The sequence below is a fragment of the Phyllostomus discolor genome, chromosome 1 (genome assembly GCF_004126475.2).
Source record: "Phyllostomus discolor isolate MPI-MPIP mPhyDis1 chromosome 1, mPhyDis1.pri.v3, whole genome shotgun sequence".
Classification (NCBI taxonomy): domain Eukaryota; kingdom Metazoa; phylum Chordata; class Mammalia; order Chiroptera; family Phyllostomidae; genus Phyllostomus; species Phyllostomus discolor.
This window is the reverse complement of record NC_040903.2, coordinates 28,926,102-28,940,846: the sequence shown is the minus strand read 5'-3', so window position 1 is coordinate 28,940,846 and position 14,745 is coordinate 28,926,102. Positions and strand designations below refer to the sequence as shown.

General features: G+C 39.1%; 1 protein-coding gene across 1 annotated transcript in view; it reads right to left on the bottom strand.

Moving 5' to 3' along the window:
* GABRB1 (gamma-aminobutyric acid type A receptor subunit beta1) overlaps positions 1 to 11,560 on the bottom strand; it is a 326,469-nt gene extending 314,909 nt beyond the window's left edge. Inside the window, exons 1-3 of the mRNA XM_028507078.2 lie at positions 11,328 to 11,560; positions 11,091 to 11,182; positions 10,635 to 10,702 (exon numbers count right to left, since the gene is read on the bottom strand). Coding sequence (XP_028362879.1) covers positions 10,635 to 10,702; positions 11,091 to 11,182; positions 11,328 to 11,407 — 240 coding nt within the window. The 5' untranslated portion in view covers positions 11,408 to 11,560. The remainder of the gene's footprint in view (positions 1 to 10,634; positions 10,703 to 11,090; positions 11,183 to 11,327) is intronic.
* Positions 11,561 to 14,745: the final 3,185 nt, after the last annotated feature.

Here is a 14,745-nt window from a genome sequence, read left to right as displayed (position 1 = left end):
CAAAACTTCTCCAGATTGGCTGAAGAACCCCTTGTCACACACTACTTCTTATATTTGATTTCCTTCTTTTTAAATGCCATTCAGTTTCTAGTCATCAATCAATTTATTCTTGAATAATTTCTTAAGTGTTTCCAGGAACAGTGATAGTCCAGGCACCAGTATGGAGATGACATTTTGGAAATGAAAGGCAGTCATTATTATCTAAGGCTGATAAAGGTTTGCTTTATGTGTGTATGCATGTTTATGTGCAGAGGTCTTCAACCTACCGTGGTTCAACGTACAATTTTCCTACTTTATAATAGTGCAAAAGTGGTATGCAGTGAGTAGAAATACTCAGTCAGTACTTCAGATTTTGAATTTTGATCTTTCCCAGGCTACGGATATGCAGGGTGATACTCTGTCACGATGTTGGGCAGTGGCAGGAAGCCACAGCTGCAGCCGGCCGTGCGACCCCAGAGTCAACAGCCCCTACTCTACCATGTACTGTGTTGCCACCATTTTTTAGATATTGTGTGTTGTGGTGTTTGCATCCCATAATGTTCACAAAATGCCCATCCGTGTCTTCTGTTTCTGGTGAGAAGAGGAAGGCAATTACTCTAGAGATAAAACTTAACATAATTGCCCACCTGCAAGCTAATGTAAGTGTTCTGAACATGTGTCAGGTAGGCTAGGCTGAGCTATGATGTTCGGTAGGTTAGGTGGATTAAGTCATTTTTGACTTACGATATTTTCAGTTGAGGATGGGTTTGTCAGAACATACCTCCCATCGTATGTCAAGAAGCATATATATACTTATATATATGCATTGATATTCGTCACAAAGTGAAATTAGCTATGTCATGTGATAAAGTTGTTTCTATGGAAACAGGTCATGATTCATGATCAACATAAAAAAATTACAGATGAAGGTATAAGGTAATCTGACAGAGAAACTATTAATTCCTGAATTAATAGTTAAACTGTCATTATTACTCTTTTTTATGACTAGGAAATTCCTTTATAATCTTAATAAATGTTATTGTTATTAAGTCCCTGCAATATGCAAGGAGTTACATACAGAGCATAAAAATACAATACTAAACTTCCTGGAGCTTATATAGTTGGGAGGTGGGGAGAGACAAGGTTAATAAATAAAAACCTTATACATGCCAAACAATGATCATTGCTTATATTGGGACTTTTGTCTTTTCTGAGTCTTGATTTTTTATATGCCCACTACACATGTTCTCCAGCAGAATTCTCTCTACTGTGGCTGCAAAAACTGCTCCAGAGAAGAAAGATGACTTCCTACGAGTTCTGAAGTAGCTCTAGATGCATTTGGGTGGGAGAGGATCGCAGGGGGTACGAGGGAGAAATGATGGCCTCTGACATGAGAAAATGTTCCAGGCACAGGTAGGATTTCAAATAAATGTCATTGAACTGTCTCTTTGAAAACCACAAAACTGTTTCTGTTGACTGTGGGATTGTATATCATTGCCTCGAAAATAATAGATCAGAAGAAGATAAACCTCCTCATGAGTCACAGAGGGTTAGAGTAGGCAGGGACCCTAGCTTTCATCAAAACTATTCCCCCTCTTTCAGGAAGGATCCCAAATAAACCCACTCATTCAAGCAGGATTCACTCCTAGCAACTTGCCTGATTAATCCTCACAGCAGCAGGAGCAAGACATCTGTCCTCTAACTTTTCTGTTGTATCAGGAAGGGCCTTAAACCTCTACTGCTTTTCAGTTTAGGAAAGGATGGACTAGCCTGTTTCTAACAGCTACCTAAGAAGTCTCTTCTACTTAAATCTGTTTCTCCACCTGTTTCTCTGCCTTCTTTCTCAAAACAAAATAATAACATTGCTGAACATGCTGTGGTTTAAATAGGTATCCTCTATCCAGAAGACTATTTGTGGGGGACAGGCCTCTGTTGAATTTTTGTTTAAAATCATCCCCCCCCCCCAGGCCATTCAAATGTTTCAGTTCTCTTGCAAAGCTCATGGGAGTCACTTTTTAATTTCCTGGCAGCTAAGCTTCATTTCTCTGGGCATGCTGTTGGCCTCACGTGCGCTGTCTGTCATACCCAGTTTCACTTCATCCCCAAATATGATTTCTACAAGAAATCACACTGCTTTCACACCATTTGGCATGGAAACACAATGTTCCAGAAGGACTCTGAATCATTTTAGAGACATGGTGGAGAACAGAGCAGGTGCTGTGTAAGTGGGTTCCCCCCGTATCTACTTTCCCCATCTATAATATATGTTTTTATAAAGGCAACTAAAACAGGGTATAAAGCTCACTTCTCTGGGGGAATTTGAAAAGTATGGTCCAAATCCTGACAGGGTCTAGGTCTTCCTAGACAAAGAACAATATTGCTAGAGATTAAGATTGCACCCTATTCTCTCTTTGGCCAGCACCCTTTCTCCATATCTCTAACCAAGCCCCTTCAGCCACCCCATTTTTGGACCCAAGGATTTCTCCTTATAGAGTTTCCCTTATTTGTGAACAGAACTCTAAAAGTCACCAAGGAACTAGTCTTTTTCAGGATAATTCTAACATGTGATATTCTACTTCAGTGTTCCCAAAAGTACCTATACAACATGCTCTGATTCTTTTTATAGTGCTGAAAACATGTTCCTCCACTTCAGTGGTGAACCAGGTGGTTGGTGCTGCTTTACCTGTTGTTTCCTTCCTAGGCGGATGGTGCCACATGTGCTCTTCATGCAACATGGGAGTCCATAGAGTATCCTAGGTTCATTTTCTCTTTAACCTCCATTACCTAACCAGTCACGAAATCGCCCTGATTTGCCTCTGAATTATCTTTCCCCCTTTCTACTGCTAAGGCTGCATAGCAGACTGTTCTGCTTTCAGCATTTCTCATTTCTCATCTGGACTCTGAGACACTCTCTTGGCTTCTTAACTAGGAACACCATCCCCAGTCATAGCCTGCTATAATTCATCTCCCACATAGCTACCAGAATGATCTACCTGAAATGCAAAACACAGCACCTGCTAAAATCTTTAGCAGCTTTTTTGTATTTCAGCATTAGGACTCATTTCCTCAGCATACTGATTCCAACACCATTGTTCTATCTTCCTCACCCTCTCTTTCTGGGTGTACCTGTGCGCAAACTTGAATTCATTCACGTGCTTTTTGAAAGTGAAAGTGTAAAATATGTATAAGATTTTTTAAAGCAAACAATTCAAAAGAACATCTAGAGAACTGTAAGTATCCCTCCAACTCATACTTCTAGTATTGGGTTCACTTCCAAAAAAAACATTATTACTCATTTCTTGTATATTCATCCATAAATTGTCACTGCATATACAAAAATATATGCTTATAGAGAAGCTTCTTTTTACACAAGTGAGAACACTCAATAACATTGTTTTACTCTTTGCTTTTATAATTCTGTCTTATCTCTTGACAATCCTCCTTGTGTCCTTTAAATTCTTGCAATAGCAAGCTACCTGTAGTTCCCAGAACACCCCATGCTTGTTTTCAGGCACACCTGCCAATGGCTATGCCCTTCCTTTTTTTTGGAAGATTTTCTTCATTTGCAGCCAGTACGTGGTGCTCTCTACTCTACCTCTTTAAGGGTCATGTCAAGCATTAGCCCTTCACCATGCCTTAGAAACCACCCCTCTGTGCACCCACAGGATCCTAGACTTGTATGGCTCTATGATAGCATCTAACACATTGTCTTAAAATAATTTTGTACATGCATTGTTTTGTACACTGTGCAATATTTGAAGGTATTGGGCATGTCTTAGTCATATTTCCACCCCTAGAGCCTAGTTTAGGCCATAAAAAAGATGAATCATTGGTGAGTATGTATTGAACTGAAATACTCCAAGACCCAAGTAACTATGGATGTTTCAAAATCTTTCAAAGGGGGAAACTCTTCACACTCTGACATAGAAACTTTAACTATTTTTTTAAAAGATTGTATCCCACAGAGATTACATCTGTTTTATTAAAAAATGTAGTTGAATGAAGGCTCTAGGAAAAATGGCCTTTGATCTTAAATATGCAATATGATGATGGGTTTTATTGGAGTTGCAAGGGTGGGAATACCTTAGGCACTTAATAAAAGGGCAGCAGAAAAAATTACTGGCAGAAAAACAGACTGAAAATTCTAAAATGGGGTTATTGGGTTCATGAAAGAAAACCCATGTATCTTACACTTTTTTTGTGGCCAGCCTTTTTATTTTCCTAAGTTATCACCTCTGATAGAAATTAATTATAAAACCCTTTCTGGAACATTTCTGTCAAGTGCCAAGTAATAGATTATTTGCTGTTAACAATTAACTTCCTTCAATAGATAGTAGTCAGATTTCATGAAATGCACAATCTGCTAAAAACAGGACTATTCTAAAATGCAGAAACTTGATCATGGTATGAAAAAATAAGATTCAGTGCTCAAAAATGTTCACGGAGAAACTCTGTATTAACATATAATCAAGTATAAGCATATAGTCATCCATCTTCCAATTATCCTCGAGAATAGTAATGCCATTTGAGTTATTAAAACTTGAGTCATTTGGAAAAATGAAGTACCATTTTTTTTGTAATGTTTTACCTATCTTGATAAGGCAAGTTTTCATTCACGTGTGTTTTGAGGGTACTATCAAGATTTTGGGGGCATGCCAAGACAAAAAGCATCAAACACAGAATTGATACTAAGTGATGTTCAGGTGAGATAAACACCTCGATACCAGACCCCCTGATGGAAAGATTTTAGGTGGGATGGGTAACTTTTTTAGGATACTCAGATCCTAGAAAATAATAATTTCCTTCTGTTTAACATTAAGTGTTGAACAAAGTGTTAGTTTGTCAGTAGTGTAGCAATGATTCCAGTTTGAATACAATAGACAGCATTGGACACAAATAGTTCTAACTTGGTCTTGGCTTCAATATTCAATATAACATAAACTAGCCATGAGTTAATTCTCATTTTGAAGACAATTGAGCCAACATTTCTCATTGCTGTCTTTGGGAATGTGTTTAACGAGGGAAAAAATGGAAGATAATGTCATGACCAAGTACAAGGATGATTCAGGAAGCCCAGATTGCTTACAATATTACTGTCATATTCCCAGGAGACTACCATCATTCGTACTCAGTGGGAATTCAATAAATGCTTGTTAGTTGACACATCTAATGGGGAAATAAAGGGAAATAAGATGAACTCTAACTGGAGAATAAGATGGAGAGGAAGAATCTTGATTTGACAGCCTAAACTCTTTAAATACCTAAATTTATATCATACAATATTTGAATTAGAAATAGGCTTAACAATCATGTTATTTACCTTAATCTTACAGAGGAGACACCCGAAGCCCAGAGAAGTCAAATGACTCACTCACGGTCCCAAAGCTAAACTCTAGAAATATATATGTTTATATATATATATTGCCTAGCTGATAGGAACCAGTCTCCAGAGCCAGGCTGCTAGGTTTCAAATTTGGGCTCTGCCATTTATCAGCTCTATAACTTCTGAACAAGTTATTTAACCTCTCCCAACCCAAGTTTCCCTCTCTCAACCTCAATTTCTTCATCTTAATGGGTGAATAATAATTGCATAGACTTAAGGATTAAATGAGCTACTAATGTAAAAAATAAAAGCTACTTGGTAAGCATACCTGATACATAGGATGTGTTCAACAAATGTTACTATTTATTTTCATTGTGTTACACATTTTAATACCTAGTCCTAAGAGCATAGGCTTTCAAATGTGAACTCAAAATGTAAAAATCTGCATAGGATTGCATGTGGCTTAATGTATAAAACAATCTTTCTGTCATCTCCAAACACAAACACAAAGGTAAAAGTAAGTTTTCCCTCCTTCACCTTCTCCAGATATAATATTGTAACCTAGCACCTAAAAGTGAGACCTAGTTGATTACTCATATAAGAGAAAAATGAATTTATGTCTTTATTTAACTGCTGATATCTGTTCCTACCTTTAAATGGTACTGACCTATTTGCTCTATTGAAAAGAAATTCTATTATAACCCCAGAGAATTTACTGACAGCAGCAAGTGCATGTTTAGGCTATTTTACAAAGCTATTGCTAGCTCCTCAGTGGGGGCAAAAACAGGCTGCAATGCTCTCTATTCTGCAGAGAAGTCATTGGTGCTCTGTAAAGCAGCAGAACAGTACAATACTGTCAAAGTGACAGTGCTTGGCCGTATTTTCATAGCCATCATTTAAGACTGGCTGACTCACAAGTAGGAGGACTGCTTATTAGTCTAAGTCAAGCTCTGTCATCCAGGCTCTTGCCTTCGTCCTGGTGCTTGTCATCAATAACTCAACTAAATTTTCCTTTCGAACACAGCTACCTGTTTAACTACCTAGAAATTAGATTTAAACTTAATTTGGAACCTTGGAATAATACCATTCCTAGAGAAATTTAAGAGAAAAATGTTCACTTCTTAATAATGTTAAATCTTAGAATAACCCACTGCAGCCTTTGCTATTCATAGTGCTGTCCACATGCCAGCAGTCGGCATCACCTGGGAATCATTAGAAACTCAGAATGCCCAGCCCCATCCCAGACCTCTGATTCAGAGTTTGCATTTTAACATTTTAATATCTCGGAGTGATTCAGGCACACATGAAAGACTGGGAAACACTGACTTAAAGAAATGAGTGGGGAGAGGAGGGATTCTGACAGGTGGTTACTGTTTCGTGTTACCAAGATGATGGTAATTAGATATAACTGAAGTGTGTATCAGAAACCTGGAACCACATATTAAAATAACAACAGCCACAATAGTGGACTTGAACAACACTGAGTGTTTGGTAAATTATACTTGATTTTCTTTTAGGCACTGTTTAAACAATTGGCTCATTTTAGTTGAGCTTTGGGGGTTTTTGGCTGTTTTGTTGTTATTCGCAATGCCTCTAGGAGCATTCACTGTTGCATCTGTCCATGCATGAAGGAAGGAAAGAAAAAATAAGTACATGTTAGTTATCTATCACTGGGGATGGCTACTTTAAGGTAGGACTCAACAGATGTAAAGTTTTCTGGGAGTGGTCACTTGGACCATTGTGTCTTTCTCTCAGCAACAGGGAGCTCTGTGGGTGGAACTCCTGCTGGATTGTGGGAAGCCACCTGTTTAATAGGAAGGAACGACTAGAGCTTGGAAGCTGAAGTAGAAGAGTTCAACCACTCGTTTGCATAGAGTTAATCTCGTGTTTCCCCAACCTACTCAATTCTACAAAGGGAAGACTTGCTTATCACTATCTGTGCTTCACTGGGGTCCTTGAAGGCAGCTTCTGGGGCTACTGTCTCTTTTTTGTCCCAACAGCCTCCCGTACATCTTTAGTCACTGTAGAGTGTGTGTACGTGTGTGCATGTGTGTGCAAGTACATGGCTTGGCAGAAATTGTTAAGAGAGCAGGGCTTAATATAACAATAAATGGAAATCATAGTGTTATTTAAAGATGATTATTCAAAAACAATAATATATAATCATGGCCACATACACGATATATTACAAGATGCCAGAAGAGAAATCCTTAATTCAATCAATAATGTTATTTCCTCAAAAGCCTTGCTCTTAAGTTTTGTTTTTTTATGTGTAAATATTATTATGCAGAGGTTTTGCATTCACTGATCAGTAACTACAATTCTCAATAGTAGAGATCTTTGACTATAAAAGCTATTTTATTTTCTTATTTGGGAAAAAATATTTTACATCCTGAAGTATATGAATCAGAAAATACTTTTGATGTTATGTTAGTTGTTAAAACAGACAAGTCATTAACCTAATATGGAATCATATTTCATTATAAAAATAACAAAAATTAACATAACCTAGTTTCAAATCCACTAATGTATTGTAAAATTGTCATATCATTTTTCCAGCTGTGGAATGGGTGGATAATAATGGTAATGAATAAGAATATAAAAATGAGCAATTCTTTAGTAATGAATTTTAGTCTGAATTTCGTTAAAGCTACTTTTATATTCTTTGTTCATTCTTATTTTTCCTTAACCTCGAAAGTTACTTCCTATCAGGCTACTACGACATGATTAATATAAGAAAAAATTAGTCTTATTTCCCATAGACATTTTATCCCTACTTACATTATCTAAAAACCAAAGCTGATTATAGACCATTCTCTTAGCCAAGGCTAACCATCCAGATTGTGTTTATACAAAACCCTCAATCCTAAAATTCCTCATTGTTTCCATTTTTCTTGTAGTTATTTTCAATCTGTTTATTTCAGTGCTTTGCCATAGATGAACGAAGATAAAAAAAATCTCAGGTCTTATTGATAACTCTCAATAAAATAAAAAAAACAAGAAAACAATAAGTCAACCAAGTCTTATTATTTTTCAATATTCAGTGCTTCCTCTTTTCCCATATATCTCTAATACCATTGTGGAAAAGTAATGGGTATTTTAGTAGAATGTATTTGCCATAGCTTTATCTGCTCGGTGAATATTTTTAAAAATCAAGTATATAATCACATGCTGCAGTGAGTAAATAAACCATATTAGGAGCATATTAGGATCCCACCATTAGGAGCTATTTTCAGGGGCACTGCAATTAAACTCAATTTTTTTTTCTGAGCTTATGTATGAATTCAGTTGAAAAGCTGGTTATACAGAGCTTTTTGTTGTTATTTTGGTGGTGGTTTGTTTTGGTTAATCACAACTTCCTGATTCAGTTCAAAATTAAAAGAACCCCCCCCCCCCCCCGGAAAGGTGTATGTAGTATAGTCAACAGAATTATATATTTTTAAAAATTCTGAAAAGTATAATATGCTATGCAGAAGGTTGACCACTGGCAAAGGCACAGTTTGTCTTTTGAGCTTTTCCTACTCTTTCCCCTATTTTATAAATTATCTATGTGGCTACTTTCAAGGTAAAAAGTAAAAGTATTATTATTTACCTGCCTGATCCAAACAACTTGCTTTTTTAAAATTTTTCAGCTGCAACAACATTGATTGGGTATGATTTGTATATGTACATATTATTATATTGTACATGTGTAACAGTCGTGTGTTTGGGGTGCTTAGTTGTAGTGCCATCTATGTGAACTGAATATTATAAATAAGTCAGCCTATTAAAAATCTTTGCCCAGTTAGAAAATATTTGCTGTGCATTAATGTTTAAAAATTGGTTTTCCTTTTTCCATACAACAATCAGAGAACTTATTTTAAAATAGTATTTAAATAAGCTATTTAAATCCAGGTAAGTTAGTATTGGGTGAACACTTCCTAAGGTATATAAATACCTAATCACTATGTTACCAACATAATATTGTATGTTAACTGTAATTGAAAAATCAGTTTTAAAAATAAAAATATTCAAACTGTGCAAGTTACAACTATAAAATACAGAAATTTAATAGTCACACTTTTTTACTGTAGCAATATTCAATAGATTATAAACATATTTTTTCTTCCCTAATCTTCAGAAAATTCTTAAACCTTAGCATGTTAATACCTATTGAGACCCCAGTAATGAAATAAAAAGACAATTCAATAGCCTTTACAGCTATAAATGGATAAAATCCTTAAAGGTTTTAGCCTTTAGATTACTCAGGCTGTTTAAATTGTTGCTGACACAATATTTTTTCGCAAGTGGGGACTGGGGTGGGGGGAGGGGATGACATGCTGCTCACGTAGATCTAGCTGTTCCCTAGGTGGTTGTTTCTAGAAAAGCAACAGGCTTTCCCTTCTGCCTTAGCAGAAGCAACAGTTAGAAACTCTAACTAGAAAACTGCTACCCACAGTGGTAGGAAGCAGCCAATAGAGAAAGTGACAACTACGATTTCAATCCATTTTTGCAACAGCTTCAGAAAGGGAGGAGGGGAAAAAAAGGAAACAATAGAATGTTAACCCTTTGAAATCAAAGAGTTGCGCGGTTACTCTCGCCCCCTCCCTTCTACCTTCCCTTTAATTATCAAGCATCTTCAGCATGCTTAAGTTTCTAGAGTAAAACATCTTAAATGTGCAAGATGCCGCAAGGCAAATTTATCAGCCCCCACATGGGAACAATACAAGGCTCCCTAGAAGCGGGTTTGAGCACTGCCGTGTTAGCAAGCATGAACTGTTGTCTCAGCCTGTTGCTCCTGCCACACAGTGTGCTAGAGCCTGAAAAGAGGGATGGGACACTCTGAAACCTCGCCGTGTGCTTTTGTGCTTGGTGGCGAGGCTGGGTCTGTCCCAGCTCCAGACCTGCGGAGACCGGGGGACTGGGCCAGCAAGAAGGAGGCTGCGGACCACCGTCCGAGGACCCTCGTGCAGGCCGCCGGACCGCCGGCAGATGGTGCCCTCCGCATCGGAACACCCGAGGAAACCCTGCCAAAGTAACCCTCAGACTCCGCCCCACCGGATCCACAGCTGCCAGTCACCCGTCTTCCCCCAAATAGTGCGGGGCACGTTTCCTTCGGAACACCGCAGTAGCCCGTGTGTGTGTGTGTGTGTGTGTGTGTGTGTTCAAAATACAAACCGGAGGCAAGAGAGAGAGTGTGTGTGTGTGTGTGTCTCAGAGTGGGGAGAGCACGCGGAATGGGACTCCCCGGGCCCGGGCGAGATGACCGCCAATGAAACGCAGAGGGCATGGAGACCGGTCCATTTCGTATCTGCGTAAGCCCGGCCACAGAGCCCGTCCTGAGGCCACTCACCATGTTCACTTCGGAGACCATGTCTATGCTGGCGACATCGATCCTCATCCCGACGTCCACGGGGGGCCCTGCCGGGGAGGTGGGACGCAGATTCTCAGAGTGGCGACTGGCTGGGGAGTGGAGAGGGGCTTCCTCTGCGCTTACAACATTCTGAATGGGCTCCTGCTACCCCCACCCCTCCTTACAGGGGACAGCCTAGAAAAACAGGTGTGGGCACACGCGTAATGCAGTGACTATGCAGAGGGTGTGTCGGGCCGGAGGAAGGTCGGCTCTGCCCGGGGTTTCATCCACCTGCGACTGGGGGATCCTGTGTGTGTGTGCGTGCGTGTGTGTGTGTTCAGGGCGTAGGGCGTAGTGTACGCTTATGAAAATTACATGCTTTTTTTTTGACATTTATCTTTGACAGTAGAGGAGAATTAGGTGTGGGTTACAGGTTGAAAAAAGATGAAGCTTTACCTCCAAAGTCCGGCCGCAAGCGAATGTCATATCCTTTGAGCAATCTGTCCACTGTCTCTTTCACGTATGACATGTTACTGGGCTCGTTGGTGCTGAAGGGAAGAAGTAGCGACCGTATTTAGAATGAACACAAACTGCGAGCAGCAAAAATAGACAGGCACACCTACCCCCAAGAAGAAGCTACATAATCCAGCAAGCATGTAACAAGAAAAACACTGAGAAAAAACAACAGCTCACCTGTGTGCACAACAGACCATGGCAATCATCACAGGGAAAGAGAGAAGCCCCAAACTCTCTCGATTTTGTACTCTCCACATTACTAACTCTGATTGAAGAATGGTCTTTTCGGCGAAGATTCAAGGAATGCAACTTAGTCGGCGGCAGGGCAGTAATTCCCCCGAATGGACCTGCGCATGCGCAGAGGGTGCTCACTACCAAAAGACACCTTGTGCCTTGCAAACAATATTCCTAGTGGAACAGGCAACAGATTTCAAACCCTTTAAAGTTCCTGTTTGTGGTGCTCGTCGTCCTCAAAGTAGTAGGAGATATCCGGCTGTTTGCCTGTTGGGGATTCTACATGCATGTGTATACGGATTGGAGGTTGCTGTGTTCTTTTCCTTTCCTCCCTCAACCTGTGGGGTTTATTTATTTAACTCAACTCGCAGGCATCTGGCTGCCTGTGATTGGCACCTTTCGTTGACACTCACAGGGCTCCTGGAACAGGGGATTTGGAAGCAGGGAGGTTCTCTGGTCCCCAGTGTGTGTGTGTGTGTGTGTGTGTGTGTGTGTGTGCGCGCGCGCGCGTGCGGTGGGAAGAACGAAGGAGGGAAAAAGTGAAGGTAGAGGGAAAGCCAGAAAAGAAGGGAAGAAAGGACGGGGCAGATGATTTGAGGACTCCAAGAATCTGGGCCCCCTGGGAGGCACTTCAGGGTGTCTGTCTTAGTGTAGCCCTTCTCTGTGCGGGGGAGAGGAGCCGGAGCGGGTCAAATTTTTCATCCCCTTTCTTTCCTCCTCCTTTCCTCTTTCACGTCTCTCCAGGCTTGATGGTGGGGGCGGGGGGATGACACAAGCGATGAGACAGCAACTCTGGGCAGGCAATCCTTTTTCTATGCCCTTCCTGCTACAAGTCCCAAGTCCCACTTTTCCCCTAGGTTCTAGTGAGGAAAACCTCTTTCTTAAATTGCCAGTGTGTTAGATTGTATTTAGTAACCCAGAAGGACCCTGAAACTCCCAAAGGGTCTACCCTCTATTTGCAAGTAGATTAGGGTTCTGTGGGAGCAACAGTTGTTTGAATTAAATTAAATTCAATCAATGCAATTCGATAAATGATATTGAGCACATGTTGGGCGGGAAGCTCTGCTCTAGGTGTTCATTCATTTACTTAACAGTATATATTTCATCTTTACTATGCTACAGGCATTCTGGGACTTAGAGATGACTTAAAGAGGACTCCTGTCCTAGAGAAATTCACAGACAAATCAGAGAGAGACACGCAGAAATATAGGTAAATGAAATATCTATCTCTAGACAGTGCTATGGTGACAAGAGGGCTGTTAATTCTATCAAGAAGTAGGAAATGGTTTCCAGAGAAAGAGAAATGTTTCTGCCAAAGCAGGGAGGGAGGGGTAGGACAAAAGAAAGAAACAGCATGTGCCAAATCCTAAAGACTTAAAAGACTGCGGTCTGCTTGAATAGCTGAACCCTGAAAAGCTGAGCTGAATGTAAACGGAGGGAGGGAGGGATGGTGGGTGACAGGGGGTGCAAAGGGAAGCTGAAGCCAGATGATAAGTAAAAATTACATACTGCACTATACAGATTTGAGCCTCTGGAAATCACTGAAGGTTTTAAGTAAGAATGGTCAAGGTCAGATTTAGGTTTCACACATAATGTTCTGGTAGAATAATCATAAGAGCACTTAACATTTGTTTGCTTTTAACTTTATACCATACAAATGTGATATATATTATTCTCGTTTTATACATAACGATGCTAGGAAAAATTAGAGTAATGTAACTAGTTTAACATCAAACAGCTAATAAATGGGAATCAGAATTTCAAGCCAGAGTCTATGGACCTAACTACCCTATGTTTTGAAACATACAGCCCAGATAGGGAAAACAAGAAGACAGGAGGGTTATTATAACACCCCCAAGCAAAGGGAACTATAACATGGAGAGAAGGTCGTAGGCTAGCGCAAGGTTCTAAGGTATATGGAGGCATCAAATAATTGGAAAGTTCAGGACTTACAGACTTTTGGAAGGTGCCTAAAGAATTGTAGTTTTACAAAGATGTAAATCTTGACATTATATATATGCATTAATTTTATTTTCTTATTTGCACCTCATGACAACCTTAAACAGAGAGGTTTTGTCTTCTGGGGACAATGTTAGCCCTTAATCAGTTTTCTGAATGTTCCTAAAAGCATGTGAGGCCTACTTTTTTAATTCATATGGATCTTCTTTCAATGGGTAAAAGAGCAGATTGATGCTTCAGGTTTTTAGTGAAGCAAAGAACCTCTCTATACTGCACAACACTTTGCAAAACCTGGACTGTAGAATAAGATGTGTGGAGGTTCACTTCATTCATTTATTCATCCATCCATTCATTCATTTTTCCTCAAATGTTTATTCAACATTTACTCCAAGACACTATGCTAAAAGCTGGTGATACAGCAGTGAAAAAGACAGCATAAGGAGTCCCATTCCACATGGAATTTGTCAACTGATCTGTGTATTGTAGGTTACAAATTATCAGCCTTGCTAGCCAAATTTAATTCATAAAAGAAGTATTTACTTTGGTGTTCATTGTGTTTGTTTAACTTAAAAACCTTTTATTGGGATATATGTTATCCAGTTGGTCACAAAGTCCAAAAACTCTTTTTGAATAACAACCAGGATTTCATTTAACAGTGTCTGCTAAACAGCCAAGATTTTATCCCAACATTAAGGAAGACTATCTCTGACTTTGTATACTTGAATGCTAATGTTTAGTTTGCCCCAGTGCAGATCCCTTTCACTGAATTTGGCTGTTAAATTATGCCTTCCATCTACACGGAAGCACACAACAAGAAGTCATAAGATATTCATTATCACATCTATTACTGGGATGTTATTGAGGATAATAGCCACCATATCAATCAGTATCTTATATACGAAGACCTATGGGAGAAAAATTTTCCCAGACCCTAGTACTCTGAGAATTATTTTATTTCCTGAATAGTCTATAAGTTCTTGGCAACAGGAATACTAAAATTCATTAACTTCTCTATTTGCTTTGGCCACTGGGAATCTCAGAATGTAGGTACAATTCAGCTTTAATAATTATGTAAGATCTTAATGACCTGCATATTGATATATTACATTTCTCCCTGATGACTTGGAATTCTAAATTTAATTTTCCTTTGTCACACTTTACTAATTTAAACACAGATATGTTGCACTGAATATATATATACATATACATATACATATGGTATGTAAGCTGTATTGAATCATTTTATAACTATGTGGGAAATAAATACATGTAAAATAAGAAATAAGTAAAAATTGGAAAAATTTAAAAGTCACCAGATCAAGACCCAGTATGAGATTCATTATGGCTTGAAAAAGCCAACACTTTCTCTGTGAAGTTGCTTGTTTTTTCCCCAAACCAATCC